Below are 20,114 nucleotides of genomic sequence, written 5' to 3' on the forward strand. Positions count from 1 at the left end.
CAGGGCAAGCAGTGGCTTCACCATGTCTGTCTCAATAGAAGCTTATGGACTTTTCTTCCAGGAACTTGTCCAAAATTTTTTTTAAACCCAGCTATGTTAACTGCTCTTACTACATCTTCTGGCAACACGTTCCAGAGATTAACTGTTCTCCAAGTGAAAAAATATTGCCTCCTATTGGTTTTAAAAGTATCTCCCTATAACTTCATCGAGTGTCCTCTAGTCTTTACAATTTTTGATGGAGTAAAAAAAATCGGGCCCAGAATATTTTTACATGCACTCCCATATAGGCAAATACTGCATTTTATTGATGCGTCTGGATTTTTAATGAGGTGTTATTTATTATGATAGATCTTGTACAGACCTGACGGATCTGGACCCTCCATCAGCCAGTTCCACTCACCTTGAGGAAGGAGGTCTGGGTGGGGTCCAGTTTGGCATTGCATTCTACCTGGACAGTGAAAAACGGACACAGACAGATGAAGAGAGAGCATGCTTTACGCAAACAGTTGACCCAAATCAGAAGGAGGGGGTGGGGGAAGGAAGAAAACATAAAAGGGATTCGATAGTTTCTTCTGAAAGAGAGGAGGTAGCCCCAGACATCTATGTTACAGCTACTGATGGAATCAGAGGAAAATCCAGGGTTTCAGAGGTATTAAGGGCATGAATTTAGATATTGCTGAAAAACCCTGTACCCCCTTCCCTGTGGTGAAAGGGTAACTAAAAAGAGAAACCAGTGGTGTAGTAATGGGGGGAGAGGCACCCCCCTCCTCTCCTCACCCACCCCCGCTTCTTCCTTGCCCATCCCCCCACTGCCACACGTGCATGCCGCTTCCCTTCCTCCATACCTCTGTAACGTTCCTGGTGCGAACAGAACCTCCCAAACTGCTGTTGTGCCAGTTCCTCTGATGTTCCTCTGCTGTTGTCGGCTCTTCCTCTGATGTCACTTCCTGGACCCATGTATAGGAAGTGACATCAGAGGAAGGGCCAACCCAGGTGCGACAGCAGCTTGGGAGTTGCTGCTAAGCGGCCCTTGCACGGCAGGAGGGGTGGGGAAGGAGCATGTTGAGGTGGGAGGGGGGGTAGGGGAGGGACACCACTGCCCCGGGTACCTTTCACTCTCACTACGCCAGAGAGAAATCCATAGGGTTAACATATAGGAAAGGGAGTATGTATATGGATGAGAGGCACATATGAGATACTAAAGAAAAAAAAGATCCTTCAACCTACCACAGCGTCCTCATGGGGAGCTTGATCTCCTACCACGAGCATCACAGGGCACCTGGGGAGAAAAGGAACAAAAATCATACTCAGATCTTTGGGATGGGATACTTAACATCACTGCAGCAGAGAACCTACTGAGCTTCCTCTTCCACTGCCACTCTGCAGTAACAAAGAGCAGAACAGACCACATGGCTTTTTCTTTATCAAAGCTATTTTGTTCCTTGAGATTGGATCCTTAGGCTTATGATGGTGTTTCTTATTAATATTTTGTTTTGTGATTTGAGATATTATCAAAACACTATTTTTTTCTCTTGAGAGAACCTGAGGGCTGAATGTTCAGCCTGCAGCGGTTGGTGGTTTTTAAGCCGCCGACAGCTGTGGGCTGAATTCAACCCAGATATTCATTGCTGGGCTGTGTCTGGGCTCCACCACAGATTATCCAGGTTTAAATGTAATCACCCAAAAATTAACTGGGCACCAGCCAATTTTCAGACGCTTGGTGGATAAAGTAATACAGTCTTTTGCTGTCCTAAGTTTATCTGCTAACTTAAACTAGTTAGCGAACCTAATATTCCTGCTAATCTGGCTCTGCCCAAGCCACCTGGGCACTAACCGGATCGTGCATGTGTGGTCACAGGCAATATTTAGTGACACTTCCTGCTTATGTGTTGTTGAATATTGGTGGATGGCTGGATGGCCAGCTCAGCGGGGTTTAACCAGCCAGGAGATTCACCTGCCCAGTTAAATCCGTTTGAATTGTCAGTCCCTGGATTTATTCTAAATGCAGAAATACCGTATGTTTCACTCCATAAGATGCACTTTTTCCCCCCAAAAAGTGGGTGGAAATGTAGGTGCATCTTATGGAGCAAATTCCACCCTCCCCCAGTACCTTTTTTAATATTCTGGCGGTCCAGCGCTGTATTGGCAGGAGCTTTCTGCACTCCTGCCCTTCTCTCGCTGGACGGCTGCCTCCGAGTTTTCATCTCTTGCTTCAGAATGGCGCACAAGGTAGGCACAAGCTTTTCGCCCTCCTGCTTGGCCCCGTGCCACTCCCTGAATGGCTTCCATCAGTTCTCGTGGGACTCGCCATTCCGGGAGTGGAGAAGGAGCACGAATCTACCTGCCTACCACTAGACCTGCCTTGTGCCCTATACCCTGTCCCGGCCTACCACAAGACCACCAGAGGGGGGACAGGGTACACCGTTTGGTTCTGAATTTTTTTTTTCTTGGGTTTTCCTCCTCTACATGTAGGTGCATCTTATAGAGTGAAAAATACGGTAATAATAGCTCATTATTCCTATTCCACACTGCTATTCCATACATATCCTAGCTTCCAGTCAGAAAAGCTTTTCCGCTCGTAAAATATCACTCCTTATCAAAGTTACTTTTCTTTTCCTTCTCTTCGAATCGTGTTTGAGACCTAGCGACTTGACGATTACAGATCTAAAAAGAGATCGATTTTGTGCTAGTCCAGAAAGGTCCTCCAGCATCATCCTCAAGGTTGTTTTCAACATGTCCAGCCATCTGATTGCAAGTCACTCCCTTCATAAGAACATAAGAATTGCCATACTGAGACACACCAAAGGCCCATCAAGCCCAGTATCCTGTTTCCAACAGTGGCCAACCCAGGTCCCAAGTACCTAGCTAGATCCCAAGTGGTAAAACAGATTTTATGCTGCTTATACAAGAAATAAGCAGTGGATTTCCCCAAGCCATCTCAATAACAGCCTAGGAACTTCTCTTTTAGGTAATTATCCAAACCTTTTTTTTAAACCCCGCTAAGCTAACTGATTTCACCACATTCTCCGGCAATGAATACCAGAGTTTAACTACACGTTGTGTGAAGAAATATTTTCTCCGGTTTGTTTTAAATCTACTACTTAGTAGCTTCTTCACATGTCCCCTACTCCTAGTATTTTTGGAAAGAGTGAACAAGCAATTCACATCTACCCATTCCACTTCACTCATTATTTTATAGACCTCTATCAATATCCCCCCTAAGCTGTCTCTTCTCCAAGCTGAAGAGCCCTAGCCACTTTAGCCTCTCCTCGTAGGGAAGTCATCCCATCTCTTTTATCATTTTCATCGCCCTTCTCTGTACCTTTTCTAATTCCGTTAGTGTGAAATTAGCTATCTTGGGGAGAGCATCCCCAAGATAGCTAATTTCACACTAATGGAATTAGAAAAGGTACAGAGAAGGGCGATGAAAATGATAAAAGAGATGGGATGACTTCCCTATGAGGAGAGACTAAAGTGGCTAGGGCTCTTACAGCTGATACTTGGCTGATTAAGAGTTGCTAGCACGTAACCAGCTATATAACTGCATAATCAGGACCACATAAAAGTCAGTCCTATCTTTATGTGATTCACATAGCCATGACAGGGACTACACAGACATATTCATCACCCGCTGGACACTGAGAAAAACTGGCAAGTTCAGGGACAACGCAGCAGGTTTATAGCCTGGAATCACAGTTTAGTTATTCTGTTTCCACCTGCTGGTCGGAGTGCACATATCTATCTATGCCAGTCTGAAGGGACGCTATGGAAATCACACTTAACCGGCTCCAGACAACTGGAAATTTAATACCGGAGCCTGAATATGGCCCAGCATTGAATTTCTGGGCATAACATGACCAGCTGAATATCATGCCCTTTAGGTTACATAGAAACAGACACATAATGGTAGAAAATGGCTAAATGACCCATTCAGTCTGCCCATCCGTGTCATTCACTATCTCCTCTGCTTAGGTACTTTACACCTGCATTGTGAGGTCATAGAGCTTTATGGTGTAGAAACATGATGGTGGAGAAAGGTTATATGGCCCATCCAGTCGGCCCATTCGCAGCATCCACTATCTCCTCCTCTCCCTAAGAGATCCCACGTGCCTGCCCCGTGTTTTCTTGAATTCAGACAGTCTTTGACTCCACCACCTCTACCAGGAGACTATTCCACGCATCTACCACCCTTTCTGTAAAAAGGTATTTTCTTAGATTACTCCTGAGCCTATCATGTTTTAACTTCATCCTATACCCTTTCATTCTGGAGCTTCCTTTCAATTTATGCCTCAGGCGCATTTATGCCACGTAGGTATTTAAACGTCTCTATCATATCTCCCCTCTCCCACCTCTCCTCCAGATTGAGATCTTTAAGTCTGTCCCCATATGCCTTACAACATAGGTTTATTTAGGGGTCGGTGGAGAGCATTTTACTCACTGCCGACAGTGCTATTTCCGGATATTCAAAGATGGGAACTGTGCGGGCTCCAGCTCTGGAAATCCAGTTCTTTTTAAGCCGGCTAACATAGAGCCATTATTGAGATGGCTTGGGGAAATCCACTGCTTATTGCTAGGATAAGCAGAATAAAATCTGTTATACTCCTTGGGATCTTGCCAGGTATTTGTGACCTGGGTTGGCCACTGTTGAAAACAGGATACTGGTCTTGATGGGCCTTCGGTCTGTCCCAGTACGTCAATTCTTATGTTTGCCAAGTATAGGATAATGAAGCCATTGTGACATCACTGCTGAGGTTGGCTCTTAGGCATTGGTGGAATGAGGCATTTTGACATCACAATCTCAGCTCTGGAATGCTGCTACTCTTCGGGTTTCTGCCTGGCACTTGGGACCTGGGTTGGCCACGGTTGGAACTAGGATACTGGGCTTGATGGACCTTTGGTCTGTCCCAGTATGGCAGCTCTTATATTCTTACTGCCAGCACTGAGCTGGTTGGTTTCTGGAGAGTTGTAGCTTACTTGTTGCAACTTGACAGTCCCATAGCCTGCAGTAGCTTGATGAATAGAGCTGGGAATCACAAAGATGAGACACAGAGAGGTGGCAACTCAAAGGGGCCATTCTATTCCAGCAGAGAACACATTCCGAGCTTCCTTTTTCCATTGCTACTCTGCAGTAACTAAATAGAAAAGCAGTGGGGGAAAGGACACCCCGAATCATGAGAGGTTGGCACTGTGATGCTGGACACTGAAGCATGCTGGTTTAATGAATAGAGGACTGTTTCTGTAAGGAGCTCGGTATTAAAAGAAAGACTCACTTCAGGGTAACATCTCCTCCACGTTCAAGGTTCAGGTCACGACGGCTAAAGGAAAAGGAGAGGGAAAGAGAAAGAGAAAGAGAACGTTAGATTAGAACAATGTGAAAGAGTGATTATTGCCTATACCCACCCCCACCGGGGGCTGAGAATTCACTATTACACATAGTCTGTTCTCCTCAGTTTCAAAATGGTAGAGAGAGAACACAGTATCTTTCACCTGAGGTTTTATTCTATGTCATAGATGATTAAAACATTCTAGAGTAACTCTGTAGTCATTTTAAACTAATTATAGTAACCCTGTAGTAATGTTTCCAATGTACCAGGGAACCTGCACTGACCAATCATCTAGATTAAAACATATCCCACTAACCCTGTAGTAATTCCCACTAACCATATAGTAATGCTTCTTCCCATCAAAGCATGTACTAGTAACCATGTAGTAACATTTCCATTAAATGGTACAACAGTAACAGACGTAACACTTTTCCCAACTGAAACAGAACATAGTAATCCTACATTAATCTCTAATCTTAAACTATAGCCGTTAGAAAAAGGCACAAAAATCCACATTAACGTAAAGAATGAAACATCCTTATCTATACCACAAACCTACGGTGTCCCGCAGGGTTCTATTCTATCCCCACTGTTATTCAACATCTTTCTGTCACCTCTTCTTACACTAGCACAGTCAATTGGATTCACTATCTTTGCCTATGCGGATGACATACAATTACTTCACCCTGTCAATACCTCAAATATCTCAGAAATAAAAGATATCAACAATAAATTAGACGCAATAAATGATTGGCTTTACATAAACAAACTCTCCCTCAACGTCGATAAATCCTGCGGCCTTCTACTTCCTATTAAAAACAGTGAGTCTTTATCAGGAAAGATCTTCATCAAATCCACTCCTATAAAAATTGAAACAAAAATAAAACTACTGGGAGTTATCATCGATAAGGACCTTACTTTCCACGATCACATCAGTTCGGTAGTAAAAATCTGCTTTTTTAAACTTCGCCTTATTCGTTCTCTAACTTCTATTCTAGATACAGATGCAATCAAAATTCTGGTTCATTCCCTAGTTATCTCCCACCTCGATTACTGTAATTCTCTTTACAGCAGATTCCTCCAAAAAGAAATCCGACGCTTACAATTAATCCAAAATACGGCAATAAAACTCATACACAAAATAGGTAAATACGACCATGTTACCCCTCTTGGCTTCCTGTCATACATCGTATTACTTATAAAACTATCCTGCTGACTTTTATAATAAAACTCTCTCACCAGCCTTCATATCTTGATAGGCTTCTCATTCCTCAATGCCCAACATGCACACTGAGATCAGCAGATCAGAAACTCCTTTCAATTCCCTCTATAAAAGACTTATTTTATACTAGGAAAACAAATTTTGCAGTAGTCGCCCCAACATTGTGGACCGCTCTGCCACATCAACTTTGATTCGAACAACAACTCGATAAATTCAAGATAAGCCTGAAGACTTTTTTTATTTCGTGATGCTTTCACCTGCCCTTAGAGCTTCTCTTTCTTACTCACCCAACCGCTTCTATGAAGCGACCCCACCCTACGTTTTATCCTATCCCCCTCTCTATCTCCAACCCCCCCTTTTTTTTTTTCTCTCCCCATTTTTTCCTTTTTTCTTCTAATTATGTAACTTTCCCCTCCCTTCCCTCTTACCCTCACTTCCAAGTCCGTCCAGTTAATGTCCTTAATGTACACCTTTATTATTTTCTCTAAATATTTATTATCTTAACCTCTATTTTAAATATTTTATTGTAAACCGGCCAAATACTTGTTCATGGTCGGTATATTAAAAGTCAATAAACTTCAAACTTGAAACTTCAATTACCCATTCTACAGTAACCCTCTAATTAAGTTCTTCTCTAAATGTACATGTTATAGTAACCTCATAGTACAGTTTCTTTCCCTTTAACTGCCTTGTATTTTTATTCTGTACACTGCTCTGGATTTGAGAAGGTGATATATAAATATTTTTAAATAAATTAAGCTCTTGTACAAATGATAACCCTTAATAAGTAATGTTATAGTAACCCGCTAGTAAAGTTTCTCTTCAAAAGTATGTGCTATAGTAACTCCATAGTAAAGCCTCTCCTCATTGAATTACATTGTAAAATCTTTAAAGATTTTGGTCATTACAACATGGTGTAGCCCTCTGCTACAGCTTTTCACCAAACTGTGGTACCCCTTTAGACAAATGGATCCCCTCAAGATCATGTCTACAAGATTCCTCCCATTATAACACCGATAGCAAAGGTCCTCCATTTCCTACTTGTTGTAGCTGTTGAAGTACAGTTGGTGGTTGCCAAGGATGTTCGAGTTGGCCAGGCTCTCCTTGTATTGCCTCACTGTTTCGGTGTTGTTAGAAATTTCTTCCTGGGGAAAAGAAAGCAGAACTTATTTATGCAGGGTTACCACAGGGCTCCAGAAAAAGGAGGACGGATCAAGACATTCAGGTTTTACTTCTATTGCTTTCAATGCAAGTGAAACCAAGATGTCTCAATCCATCCTCCTTACTTTCAGCAGAAGTAAAATCCGGATGTCTCAATCCGTCCTCCTTTTTCTGGAGCCATATGGTAACCTTACGTTTAAGGGGCAGACATGTGACTGGACACAAACAGACAAAAGGATACATCCATACTCATATCCAGTGATAAAGAGACCCACAATTATAGGGCCACATGCATACTGAGACAGTCACACAAATACAGTCAGAAACACACTACATCATTGAGCCATTCACACACCACTGCTCGCTCTTAAATCTCTCTTCTTTCAATCATCCGTCAACTGTTTACCCACTCCCCTCTCCACAAGCTTCTCCTCCAACTGGCACCCCAGACCATTCATAAGCTCGTCCCTACAAGATAAGCAATCATGTGATGCCTGACGATACATACACTCCATTCTATAAGCATCGTCTTCTTTTGTCACCAGTAGCATGTGGTGAGGGTCTTCAGGGGATTCAGTGAATCCCCAGCTCTACAGCCCTGCTTTTTTATTTTATTATTTATTTCAAAATTTAGATACCATATACGGTTTACAAAGATTACAATTAGAGAATGACACGGTGACAAAATTCATCACCGTCCCCGTCCCCGCAGATAACCGCGGGAAATAATCCCATGTCATTTTCTAGTGTCTATTTCAACCTCAGTCCTTCTACACCAGCATTCTTCAAAGCAAAGCTTTTGGGTCAGTGGTTGTGGCCATTCATACTCTGATTCTTCCCTCTCTCTTTAAAGAATGACATTAAGATGGTTTCCGGGGACGGGAACGGTGATGAATTTTGTCACCGTGTCATTCTCTAATTACAATCATAACAGGCTACACACTACATGCAGACACAATTGCAAACAGCTCTCATAAAAAAGAAAAGAACTAACACAGGAATGCGTTAAACAATTGAGTTTTTAGCATTTTCTTAAAATTCATCCTCCCAGCACAGTATCGCAAAAATTCCAGGCAATGTATTCCAAAGCTTAGTACCTGCCACAGACAGCATCGTTGCACCAATCCTAACATGAGAAATTGACATCTTGCCCTCTAAATTTGGTTTCATACTTTCTGCTTGATGCAGTTTGTTTTGTTGATTAGCAGCCTGCTCATGTAAACCCCAAAAAGCACAGTTACTTACCGTAACAGGTGTTATCCAGGGACAGCAGGCAGATATTCTTAACGTATGGGTGACGTCACCCCCCAAAGAATTTCTAAAGTTACCCGTCCACGACATCTTACGGGAAACTTTCTACAAGAATTGGGAGAACCCTCTCTCGGTACCGGGGGCCCCTAGAAAACTGGATAGTCTCTACAGGGTCATCCCTATCCCGGGGTTTGACAAACCCCAACTACCCCATGAATCTCTTCTTGTCGAATCCACCTTGAAAAAACCCAGGGATCCAGTATTTATGCTGGCAGAGAGGGCAAAACGATGGATAAATTTGGCAAGCGCCTTCATCAAAATTCAATGCTTGCAAACAGAGCCAATAATTACACCTTTCACTTCTCCTTCTACATGAAGCATCTGGTTCAACAACTCTCTTCATTACAAAAGTATCTTCCTGAACGTAAGGTCCCTCTTTTCCAACAACACATTTCCAATCTGCTCCAACTCCGCAAATTCATGGTGCGCTCTATTTATGATTCTTTCGAGCTCACCTCTCGAGCTTCGGCCATGGCGGTTGCCATGAGACGTCTGGCCTGGATGAGAGTTTCCGACCTCGACGTTAACCACAGAGTCAGAGCTATGGCTGCTTCCGTAGCTTTCCTCCGTTCCACGCCCATCGAGGAAATCTGCAAGGCTGCTACTTGGTCCTCAGTTCACACGTTCACTACTCACTACTGTCTGGATGCCTTCTCCAGACGGGATGGACTCTTCGGCCAATCTGTGTTACAAAATTTATTTTCCTAATGGCCAACCATCCCTCCTCCCCCTCTGTTAGCTTGGAGGTCACCCATACGTTAAGAATATGCTGCCTGCTTGTCCTGGGATAAAGCACAGTTACTTACCGTAACAGGTGTTATCCAGGGACAGCAGGCAGATATTCTTAGGACCCACCCTCCTCCCCGGGTTGGCTTCTTAGCTGGCTTATCTTAACTGGGGACCACGCTCTCCTCCGTCGAGCGGGAAGGCACCCACGCATGCGCGGTGCGGTCAACTAGAACTTTCTAGTTAAAAGTGTCCGTACCGGGGCTCCGTCGGTGACATCACCCATACGTTAAGAATATGCTGCCTGCTTGTCCTGGGATAAAAAGTAGTGCTCTTGGGCTGAGGATTCTGCAAACTCCCTGAAGGCCCTGACAGTACTGATCTGAATCTGATTAGCTGAGCAGCTTCTGTCTATTGCCTGCTCAACCAATCAAATTCAGAGCAGTGCCCTCAGGGCCTTTAAGGGATGGGGCGAATTCCCTGACTACACGTCACTGGCTGTCACACAACCCTGAACATACATTCCCACCCCCATTGAAACTCATCTCCACAGAGTCATCTTCCCTGGACCATCCACATGCACCCTCTCCCACCAAGACTCACTGAGCTGAAGAGATGTGCCAAAATCATCTCCGAAGGTGAGGAAGTAAGACCTGTGAGCTGAGAGAGAAAAACAGGGGATCTTATTCCATGTCTTCAACATCCCTTTCTATTTCTACACCCTCTTGGGAGGATCAGGAGAGGCAAGTGATGACATCATCCCTTTGCGATAGGGTCTCGAGGGCACCTAGCCAGTCATATTTTCAGGATATCCACAATGAATATGCATGAGATGAATTTGCATACAGTGGAGGCAGTGAATGCAATTTATGGATACCTTGAAAACCAGACTGGCTTGGTATGTCCTGAGGACTAGATTGAGTGACCCTTATTCTATGCTGGAGTTCAGAGTTCATTCCTACAGAGAATCTGTGTCCCCACCAGTCCTTCTCATTTACCTTATGAGCTGCCCAGTCCATCCATCCCTTGGCATTGGGGTCAATGTTGACCAGCACCAGACCTTCCACCGAATCTGGGTGATTGAGCTGTAGAACAACAAAGCAAAGAGAAAAACTGGCTAAATAATCTTGAGGTTAAGACCACAATGAAGGAGGTAAGAATGGAAGAAAACAGAGAACCTAAGAATATCCATAAGGTCCATGAAGTCCAGTATCCTGTTACCAGCAGTGGCCAACCCAGGTCCCAAGTACCTAACTATATCCCAGTAGTAAAACAGATTTTATGCCGCTTATCCTAAGCATAAGCGGTGGATTACCCCAAGCCATCTCAATAATGGCCTATGGACTTCTTTTTTAGGAGAGTCCAGAAAAATAAAGTGTTCCAGCAGGTGGACTGGACTCACCGTATAACGGGCTAGAACGTAAGCCCCAGCTCCAACACCAATTCCAATGATACTACCAAAACTGTGGAGACAGAAGAGAAGAAAAGTTCAGAGCTGAGAACACCACCCACATAAATATATGGTCTCCTGCAGGCTGAAGGAAGAGACTGATGGGTTAAAACGCCTTCTTATTTGCACCCTGTAACCAGTAACTGCTAGTTAGGGGGTGCAAATGGATGGCAGAACAAGTGCTGACATGGGGAAGGGCACCCGCAGGATGGGGACGGGAACAGAGCCCGCAGGGATGGGAACAGAGCCTGCGGAGAAAGGGGCGAGGATGGGGACAGAGCCTGTGGGGACAGTTTGTCCCTGTGTTATTCTCTAAAAACTTGAGACTAGTATCAATATGTAAAATCTTAACCCATCTTAGACAACTGGTAACTGAATTCAATGTTCAAAACTTCTGCACTTTGTTTTTTTCTGATCATTGAATTCAGTTACCAGTTGTCTAAGATGGGTTAGGTTTTTACATATTGATACGCGTCTTGTCTGCCATCTGCAATGATCTTCCATCATGTGCCCAGCTGCTCAAGCGTCTTACTGTTACTGCAACAGATTTCATCTATCATTGCTGGCATCAAGGAACATGTCCAATATTTAACAGAGATTCTTATTTTCCTGTTCATCCACTACACAGTTCTACACCCATGTCTGAAACACAATCCAATTACCTTCCCAGATGATGCAAAAAACATCGTCATCTGAATCTATGGGAATGTTGTATCAAAACCAGATAGAAATGGAAGGCTCTCTTTGTGATTTATAAACAATTGTACAGAATATTGTCCCTTTTTAGACTGTAATAAAAAGATTTAAATATAAAATCACAAGTGTTCATGGTTTGTGCAAATGAGGGCAGAGTCTGCAGGGACAGAGATTTGGGGGTTGGGGGACAACTTTTGTCCCCTTGTCAATCCATATTACTAAACAGCTTGCATTCAAAGTGTGGACTCAATAAGGTGACAGGATTCTGAAGATAATGTTGGAAGCGATGGGATTGGAAATTGGCTCTATGTTGCTATTTTCTCCCCTTAGTATGAAGAGTTTTAGTTAGAGTTGGTGTCAGTAGTGGACTCAGAACTAAAGGTAAATGGATGGCTGCTTTTTCTGTGTGGTTACGATCAAAGCTGTTTACATATTTAGACAGGAACTTATTTTGTACCTGGGGAAATGAAGTGTTAGGTGACTTGCCCAGAGTCACAAGGAGCTGTAATGGGAATCAAACTCACAACCTCACGGTGCGGAGGCAGCTGCTCTAACCACTAGGCCACTCCTCCACTCCCAGTGGCCTATGTTGCTAACTCCCCCCCCCCCCTAGTGTGAAGAGTTTCAGTCTCTGTTAACCAGAGCTGAGATTGTGATGTCATAATGCCTCATTCCACCAATAAGAGTCAGCCTCATCAATGATGTCACAATGATGATTGTAAAGGGAAAAGGACTTGATATACTGATTTTTCTGTATGGCCACTATCAAAGCTGTTTACATATTTTAGACAGGTATTTATTTTGTACCTGAGGCCATGAAGTGTTAAGTGATTTGCTTAGAGTCCCAAGGAGCTGCAGTGGGAATCAAACTCATAATCTCATGGTGGTGAGGCAGCTCCAATAGGCCACTCCACCGCTCTAATATCTCCACGTATCATGGCTCTGTGTTCTCAGCACCAAGTTATATAGCATAAAATTATTGCTCAGTGCAAGTTTTACTGACTTACTTTAAATACTGGAGGACACAAGTGATCATCTCAGCCAGCTGATCCAAGGATGCGTATTGATATCTACAAGAGAGAAACACGGAGAGAGAGACAGACATTAAAATTGACTTTCAATCAGAACATAACAGACCCCTATAGAATCCTTTGGGGGGGAAGGAGTGGCTATGGGTTACAGGAAGAAAAATCTCTAAGAAATATACACAAGGGCTAGGACAGAGTAGGATATGATGGATCCTCTGTAGCATTATTTATTTATTCATTCAATTTTCTATACTGTTCTCCCTGGGGAGCTCAGAATGGTTTACATGAATTTATTCAGATAGAAACATAAAAAAGATGGCAGATAAGGGCCGCGGCCCATCTAGTCTGCCCACCCTAATGACCCTCCTCTATTTAACTCTGTGTAGAGATCCCACGTGACGATCCCATTTCTTCTTAAAATCAGGCACGCTGCTTGCTTCGATCACCTGAAGTGGAAGTGTATTCCAGCGATCAACCACTCTTTCGGTGAAAAAGTATTTCCTGGTGTCGCCGTGCAATTTACCGCCCCTGATTCTCCATGGATGTCCTCTTGTCGCCGTCGGACCTTTGAAAAAGAAGATATCCTCTTCTACCTCGATATGGCCCGTGAGGTATTTGAACGTCTCGATCATGTCTCCCCTCTCTCTGCGTTCCTCGAGTGAGTATAGGCATAATTTATCCAGCCGTTCCTCGTACGGGAGATCCTTGAGTCCCGAGACCATCCGGGTGGCCATCCGCTGGACTGACTCAAGTCTCAGTACATCCTTGCGGTAATGAGGCCTCCAGAATTGTATGCAGTACTCCAGATGGGGCCTCACCATGGATCTATACAACGGCATAATGACTTCAGGCTTACGGCTGACGAAACTCCTATGATCTGCCTAGCCTTAGATGAAGCCCGCTCCACTTGATTGGCAGTCTTCATGTCTTCACTGATGATTACCCCTAAATCCTGTTCCGCAACAGTCCTTGCTAGGATCTCGCCATTTAGGGTGTAAGTCTTGCATGGACTTTGCATTTTTTGGCATTGAAATTCAGTTGCCAGGTCCTAGACCATTGCTCCAATAGGAGTAGGTCGTGTAGCATATTGTCCGTTGTGCTCTTACCTATTCAAACATTTTTCCCTGTCTGTCCTGGTGGGCTCATAATCTATCTAATGTACCTGAGACAACAGATTAAGTGACTTGCTCATGGTCCCAAGGAGAAGCGTGGGTTTGAATTCACCTCAGGGTGATCAGACTGTAACTTTAACCACTGCACCACACTCTTCCCCAACAGGAGCTCAGAGATCTTCAGGTAACCCTCAGGGTTAGGGTTAATGCATCCTCCTTACCCTGCAGGGAATGCAGCTGCCCCTTCCTCCTGCCCAGGGGCATCGATGTGACAAACCACAAAGTTCTTCACGATTTCATACATGTCTTCGTAGTTGAACAGAGTTTCAAAGCACGTCTTGTCTGCAAAATCAAAGAAGAAACTTTCATAATATGCCCACCACTCCCAGCAGCTGCTACATGGAACAAGAAATGGAACAGAAGTGCTCAGCGAGGATGGACAGGGCAGCTGTAGGAAATAGGGGAGGAGAGTTGAGGTTAAGGATAGGTGAAGGAGCTTGAGGGTTATGGTTAGGGAAAGGTGAAGAAGCACTTTAGGAATGTGGTGAAATCAGTTAGTTTAGCAGTGTTTAAAAAAGGTTTGGATCATTTCCTAAAAGAGAAGTCCATAGGCCATTATTGAGATGGCTTGGGGAAACTCGCTGCTTATTCCTAGGAGAAGCAGCATAAAATCTGTTTGACTATTTTGGATCTAGCTGGCAACTCTTATGTTCTTATGTGAGCCAAATAGAGGACAATCAAGCCATTCTGACATCACTGATGAGTTTGGCTCTTAAGCATTGGTGGAATGAGGCATTATGACATCACAATCTCAGCTCTGGAATTTTCCTATTTGGGTTTCTGCCAGGTCCTTGGGACCTGGCTTGGCTACTGCTGAAAACAAAACGCTGGGCTTAATGGACCTTTGCTTTGTCCAAGTATGGCAAATCTTATGTTCTTATGTAATGGGTGTTGCACTAGGTTCCTAGAATTAGAGTAGGCGAAAGAGGAGAATGTTTGGATCCCAGGGTTTAGGATAAGCGAAGGAACTTTTGGATTAAAAGTTTAGGATTTATGAGTTTGGATCTTGGGGTCTAGGATATAAGAAGGTGCTCTGGGGTTAGGGGTAGATTTGGGATTAGGTATGTTTGGGAAAGGGGATGCATGAGGGTCTCCAAGCAACCTCTACTCTCCCGATGCTTCAAACACCTCCCAGATCTCAGCCTGGGGCCTAGCTGGTTATTTGTACTGAGGGTCTTCTAGAACATTTCCCGAAACAGGATAAATGCTTCTAAGATTAGATAAAAGCAAAGGAGCTTTGTGGATCTGGGGAGATTTAGAGGACTCCACGGTTCACTCACGGTTCAGCCCCACGTCATGGAAAGTTACGATGGCTGGACGTTTGGGTTTCGGAGTTCCATGGATTGTGACCTGGGCCACTCCATAGGGTGTCTCTATAGAGTGTTTCTGTGGAAAAACAAAGAGAAAGAACTGATGTCAGGTGACGGAGCAAGAGAGAACATAGGAAACTGTATTTCCAGAGATTGAGGACAATCATACATTTTCGAGTCAACTTCTTGTAAGAGCGAGTCTAAGTTTCCAAGTTTATTACATATTTGATATACAGATCAGAGAAAGACATATGGTAACAAAGGATGAGTAAAGAACCCGCCAATTGTATCCATGACATCCTGTTTGTCTGTCTTGCCTGTTTAGATTGTAAGATCTTTCGAGCAGGGACTGTTTTCTCCTTCTTTGTGACTCTGGGCAGCGCTGCGTGCGTCTGATAGCGCTATAGAAATAAATAGCAGTACTTTGAACTGTATGTGGAAGTGGATGTGGATCCAATGAAGCGACTTGAGGAGAGGGGTGATGTGAGGGTAGCGACTCTGGCAGCAGCATTCTGAATGGATTGAGGGGAGAGAGATGGTTATGTGGGAGGCCCGAGAGAAGCAGGTTGCAAAAGTCTAGGCGAGAGGTGATGAGGGTATGGATAAGGGTTTCGGTAATAAGCTCAGAGAGGAAGGATTGGACTTTGGTGATGTTATAGAGAAAGAAGCGACAGGTTTTGGTGGTCTCAGTGGCGTAGTAAGGGGGAGGGGCGGTCTGCCCTGGGCACAGTCTTGGTAGGGGCACTGGCACCCGTCCTCCTTCCCGCTCCACTTGCCGCACCCCTTCCTTCCCCTCGTACCTCTTTAATTTCCCCTGCGCGAGCAACATTACAAACTTGCTGCCCGTGTCGGTGTCGCCTCTCTCTGACATCACTTCCAGGCCCCTAGGAAGTGATGTCAGAGGGATAGCCGACATGATGCGGGCAGCAAGTTTGCGATGTTGGTCCCAGCTAGAAAATTAAAAAGGAACGGGGGAAGGGGACTTGCGCGCGGTAGAGGAGGGCTGTGGAGAAGAGGGCGGGGGAGGGCCGCCACTCACCCTCGCTATGCCACTGGGCAGTCTGTTGGATTTGCGCAGAGAAGGAGACAGAGGGGTCACAGATGACACCAAGGTTGCAAGCTGACCAGAGAGGATGAGAGTGTTATCCACTGAGACAGAGAGCGGGAGGAGGGGAGAGGTCAGTTTGGACGGAAGGAAGAGTAGTTCAACCTTGGCCATGTTCAGTTTTAAGTGGCAAATCACAAAACAAGAGAACTTAGTTAAATACTAAAAAATAAAAAATCAATACACAAAAATTAAATTAAAATAATAATTTAATTTTTGTGTATTGAATTTAGTTATTATTTTCCTATAGATTTTTTTTCTCTCGTTTACATATTTTTTTTTCAGTTTTAAGTGGCGTCAAGACATCCAGGCAGCAATGTCACAGGGAACAATGGAATGAGGTCTCATTTTCTTAGTCACGAGCAAAGAAATGACTTCTCAGATATCATGTTTGGTAGATAAAGCATAATGTTGGACATTTGAAACAGACAAGGAGGCGGAGAAGAGCAATGCCACTAACTCGGCACCGCTAAGCCTATACCCCGGCCCTAGTTACGCTTCACCTCCCAAACATGTTACCTGAGAAGTCATTTATTTGCTAGTCACTAAGAATATGAAACCTCATTCCGTTTTTCCCTCCGTCCCAGAAGAGAGAGATAAAGACTTTAGGCAGGGGGTAAATTAAAAACCATACCTCCCCTATCCAAAAAGTTTCAATATAACAAAGAACACACTGTATTACAGGAAGAAAAGGACACCCAAAAAAAAAGTGCAATCGAATGTAAATGAGAAGGGATCACTAATAAATACAGAAAATCCCCAATAATCCCTCGCTAAAGCGCAGGATTAATGAGTCAGATAAACCGTGGCATGCTAAAGAGAAAAGAGTCGGCACTTAATCCAATCGCAGTAAAGAGGGATTAATAAAGGAAAAAAATCAAATCCAATTAAAGGGAAAGTGAAGGCTGGAACAGCTCTGAAATGTCAAAACGCTGCTCCACGTTACCTGAGCTGTACCTCACAGCCAAGCCCTGTCCTGTCCCCCCAGTACCTGAGCTGTACCTCAAAACCATGCCCTGTCCTGCCTCCCCCCCATTACCTGAGCTATATTTCAGAGCCAAGCCCCATCCTGCCCTCCCCCTGAGCTGTACCTCAGGACCAGGCCCTGTCCTGCTCCCCCATTAGAAAAGGGCCCCATCTTGCCCTCCCCCTGAGCTGTACCTCAGGACCAGGCCCTGTCCTGCTCCCCCATTAGAAAAGGGCCCCATCTTGCCCTCCCCCTGAGCTGTACCTCAGGACCAGGCCCTGTCCTGCTTCCCCATTAGAAAAGGGCCCCATCTTGCCCTCCCCCCATTATCTGAGCTATGTCTGAGGGCCAAGCCCCATGTAGCCCCTCATTACTGAGCTGTACCTAGGGCCAAGCTGTGCCCTCTCCTCTATTACCTGAACGTTACCACAAAACCAAGCCCCATCCCGCCCCCGACTTAACTCACACTATTCCCGAAGACGGAACCCTAGCCACATTACCTATGCAGTACTTCAGTTCCTATCCCCATCCAACCTCACATTTCTTCATGTTGTACCATCATGCATTAAATAAGTTGTATGCCGTGGTTGAGCACTGCCTGCCCAGACTGAAGGATTTAACAAATACAGTAATTATTGACCATTACCTGCTCTTGTTCCAGGAGTATTCTTGCAGCTAGTTCAGCTGCCTACAGAGAAAAACAAACACAGGCATAATTTAAGAACTTGAGGCATAATCGTCGCCCTCTGTCGGTTTTAGTCCTAGCTCAGTTTTCCTTTTTCTCTTGTTTATAGGGACTAAAACCTGCGCTCCATTGTTGTAGCCACATCCTAGGTTTCATGCTTCAGTTGTCTGTGCTGTCTTCACTGGCATTAATTTAACACCTGCCTGAGGCTCTGATGACAATCAGTGCAGTAGCAGCCAGTCACCCTTCCGAATTCACTTAGATTTGGAACACCACTGCTCAGTTAGGAGGTTTCTAAGATTTGGTTCTCAAACCTGTCCTGGGCAGGAACGGTGTTAGTGGGAGGGCAAAGGGGTCGCCGGCGAGGCAGCAATTCTCCTAGCACTTTGTGGATTCTTCGGAGCTGTTCCCCTGCTATAGTCTTCCCCCTCTTGACACAACTTCAGGTGGAAACAGGAGCAGCGCCGAGGAATCTGTGAGCAGCGCTAGAAGAATCGCTGCCACGCCAGTGACCCCTTTGCATTTTTAAAAAGTGAGGGGGGCTTTGAAATGAGGTGGGCAGCAAGGAAGGACATCCTGGAGCAGATGATTTTTAAATGATGGGAAGGATGCTGGATGGGAGGGCATGTGGTGGATCCAGGGATGGGTGGAAGGGAGGGAGGAAAGGAAAGAGGGTGGGGAAATTGGGGGAGGGGTTTCTCCTCCTTAATTTCAGCCCTTGGCCTCAGCATTTCTAAATACCAGCCCTGGTCCTGGGGGACCTCCAGCTTGTCAGATTTTCGGATAGCAACGGCAAATATGCATCTCCAGTATAGACAGTTCACTCTCATTTCGCATTCGTTAGGGTTATCCTGAAAACCCAACTGACTGGTGGTCCTCCAGGACAAGTTTGAGAACCACTGCCTTAAAATATCCACTCAGGGAATTTCTCCCTCCTCATCCTCATTAAGCCTGAGCCTTTTTTTTTTTTTCCAGGAGTCAGGGCCTCTTTGCGATTGCCCGCTGACATCTCACCTTTAGGGGATCCTGAAGCAAGGTCTTGTCCTCCGTGATCTGTACTTCTTGTAGCTCGGCCATGGTGGGCCTCGATCTGCTGCCTGTGAAAACAGGAGGGGGAGAGAAAGAGAGCTATTTATACAACTGGGCCATTCCGAGGACAGACACACCACTTAAGAAGAACAAACAGAAGGCAAGAGAAAGGGATGTAGAGTCCGAGAGTGTAAGAGGGGGGGATGCGAGGGTTATTGACACTTGGTGCTGCTTGGTCCACCTGGGTTGAGGAGCTGCCAGTGAGGCTGTACGGAGAGAAGCTGCCACACTTTCACCTCCGGGGACACTTGCCTATTGATGTTTTCTAAACCTTAACACACTGAACACTATTTCCTCTTTTAGCAGGAGAGAATTCCTCCTGAACCTGATACCATGGGGAGGGGGGACTTTCTTCCCTGGGGGAAGTAACTTCGAGTTTCAAGTGTTGAGTTCCCCTTTGCAGTCTGTTTTTAGCTTTATCTGGGCAGAGGAGAAGATCTGCAGGGAGGAGGAGGGAGGCTGGTAGAGCAGTTGGGGGTACCTGCACTGAATCTATTTGTCCACTAGGAGGCAGCAAAACAAATATTCTAACCTGGGCACCCACTGCCAGGCTGGTTCCGGATGGACTCTGGATCTCAGCTTAATCAGAAAATGGAAGTTACTTGGGACATGTGGCAGCAGTGTAAGGAGGGGGGGGGGTCATTTTGTGAATTTGCATGAAGAGGGAAATGAACAACAGGTCACAGAAGCCTCAAAATCTCTCCAGTCCTCTTCCAAAATGCTCGCAGACACTAGTCAAGGCTCCTGCAATGTGCAAAGGAGCTGGGACAACAGAGGGAAGCCTACGATTCACCCCCGAGTCAGGATCCTCCTTTCTCCAGGATGGTGAGGGGGGCAGCTTTCAGTGTCCCTAGAGTAGGGTTACCAT

At 44.9% G+C, this 20,114-nt stretch overlaps 1 protein-coding gene across 4 annotated transcripts in view; it reads right to left on the minus strand.

Moving 5' to 3' along the window:
* NDRG2 (NDRG family member 2) overlaps window positions 1-20,114 on the minus strand; it is a 56,683-nt gene that overhangs the window by 9,554 nt on the left and 27,015 nt on the right. For 3 of the 4 annotated variants that reach the window (XM_033923884.1, XM_033923880.1, XM_033923882.1), the window contains exons 2-13: window positions 19,172-19,254; window positions 18,119-18,160; window positions 15,371-15,476; window positions 14,252-14,372; window positions 12,898-12,960; window positions 11,147-11,207; window positions 10,743-10,829; window positions 10,348-10,404; window positions 7,588-7,691; window positions 5,271-5,315; window positions 1,228-1,279; window positions 401-448 (exon numbers count right to left, since the gene is read on the minus strand). In XM_033923884.1, coding sequence (XP_033779775.1) covers window positions 401-448; window positions 1,228-1,279; window positions 5,271-5,315; window positions 7,588-7,691; window positions 10,348-10,404; window positions 10,743-10,829; window positions 11,147-11,207; window positions 12,898-12,960; window positions 14,252-14,372; window positions 15,371-15,476; window positions 18,119-18,160; window positions 19,172-19,234 — 849 coding nt within the window. In that variant the 5' untranslated portion in view covers window positions 19,235-19,254. Of the gene's footprint in view, window positions 1-400; window positions 449-1,227; window positions 1,280-5,270; window positions 5,316-7,587; window positions 7,692-10,347; window positions 10,405-10,742; window positions 10,830-11,146; window positions 11,208-12,897; window positions 12,961-14,251; window positions 14,373-15,370; window positions 15,477-18,118; window positions 18,161-19,171; window positions 19,255-19,427; window positions 19,477-20,114 lie in introns of those variants that run through there. The other variant, XM_033923881.1, reaches the window with a different exon arrangement.

Source organism: Geotrypetes seraphini, chromosome 16 (assembly GCF_902459505.1).
Source record: "Geotrypetes seraphini chromosome 16, aGeoSer1.1, whole genome shotgun sequence".
Lineage (NCBI taxonomy): Eukaryota > Metazoa > Chordata > Amphibia > Gymnophiona > Dermophiidae > Geotrypetes > Geotrypetes seraphini.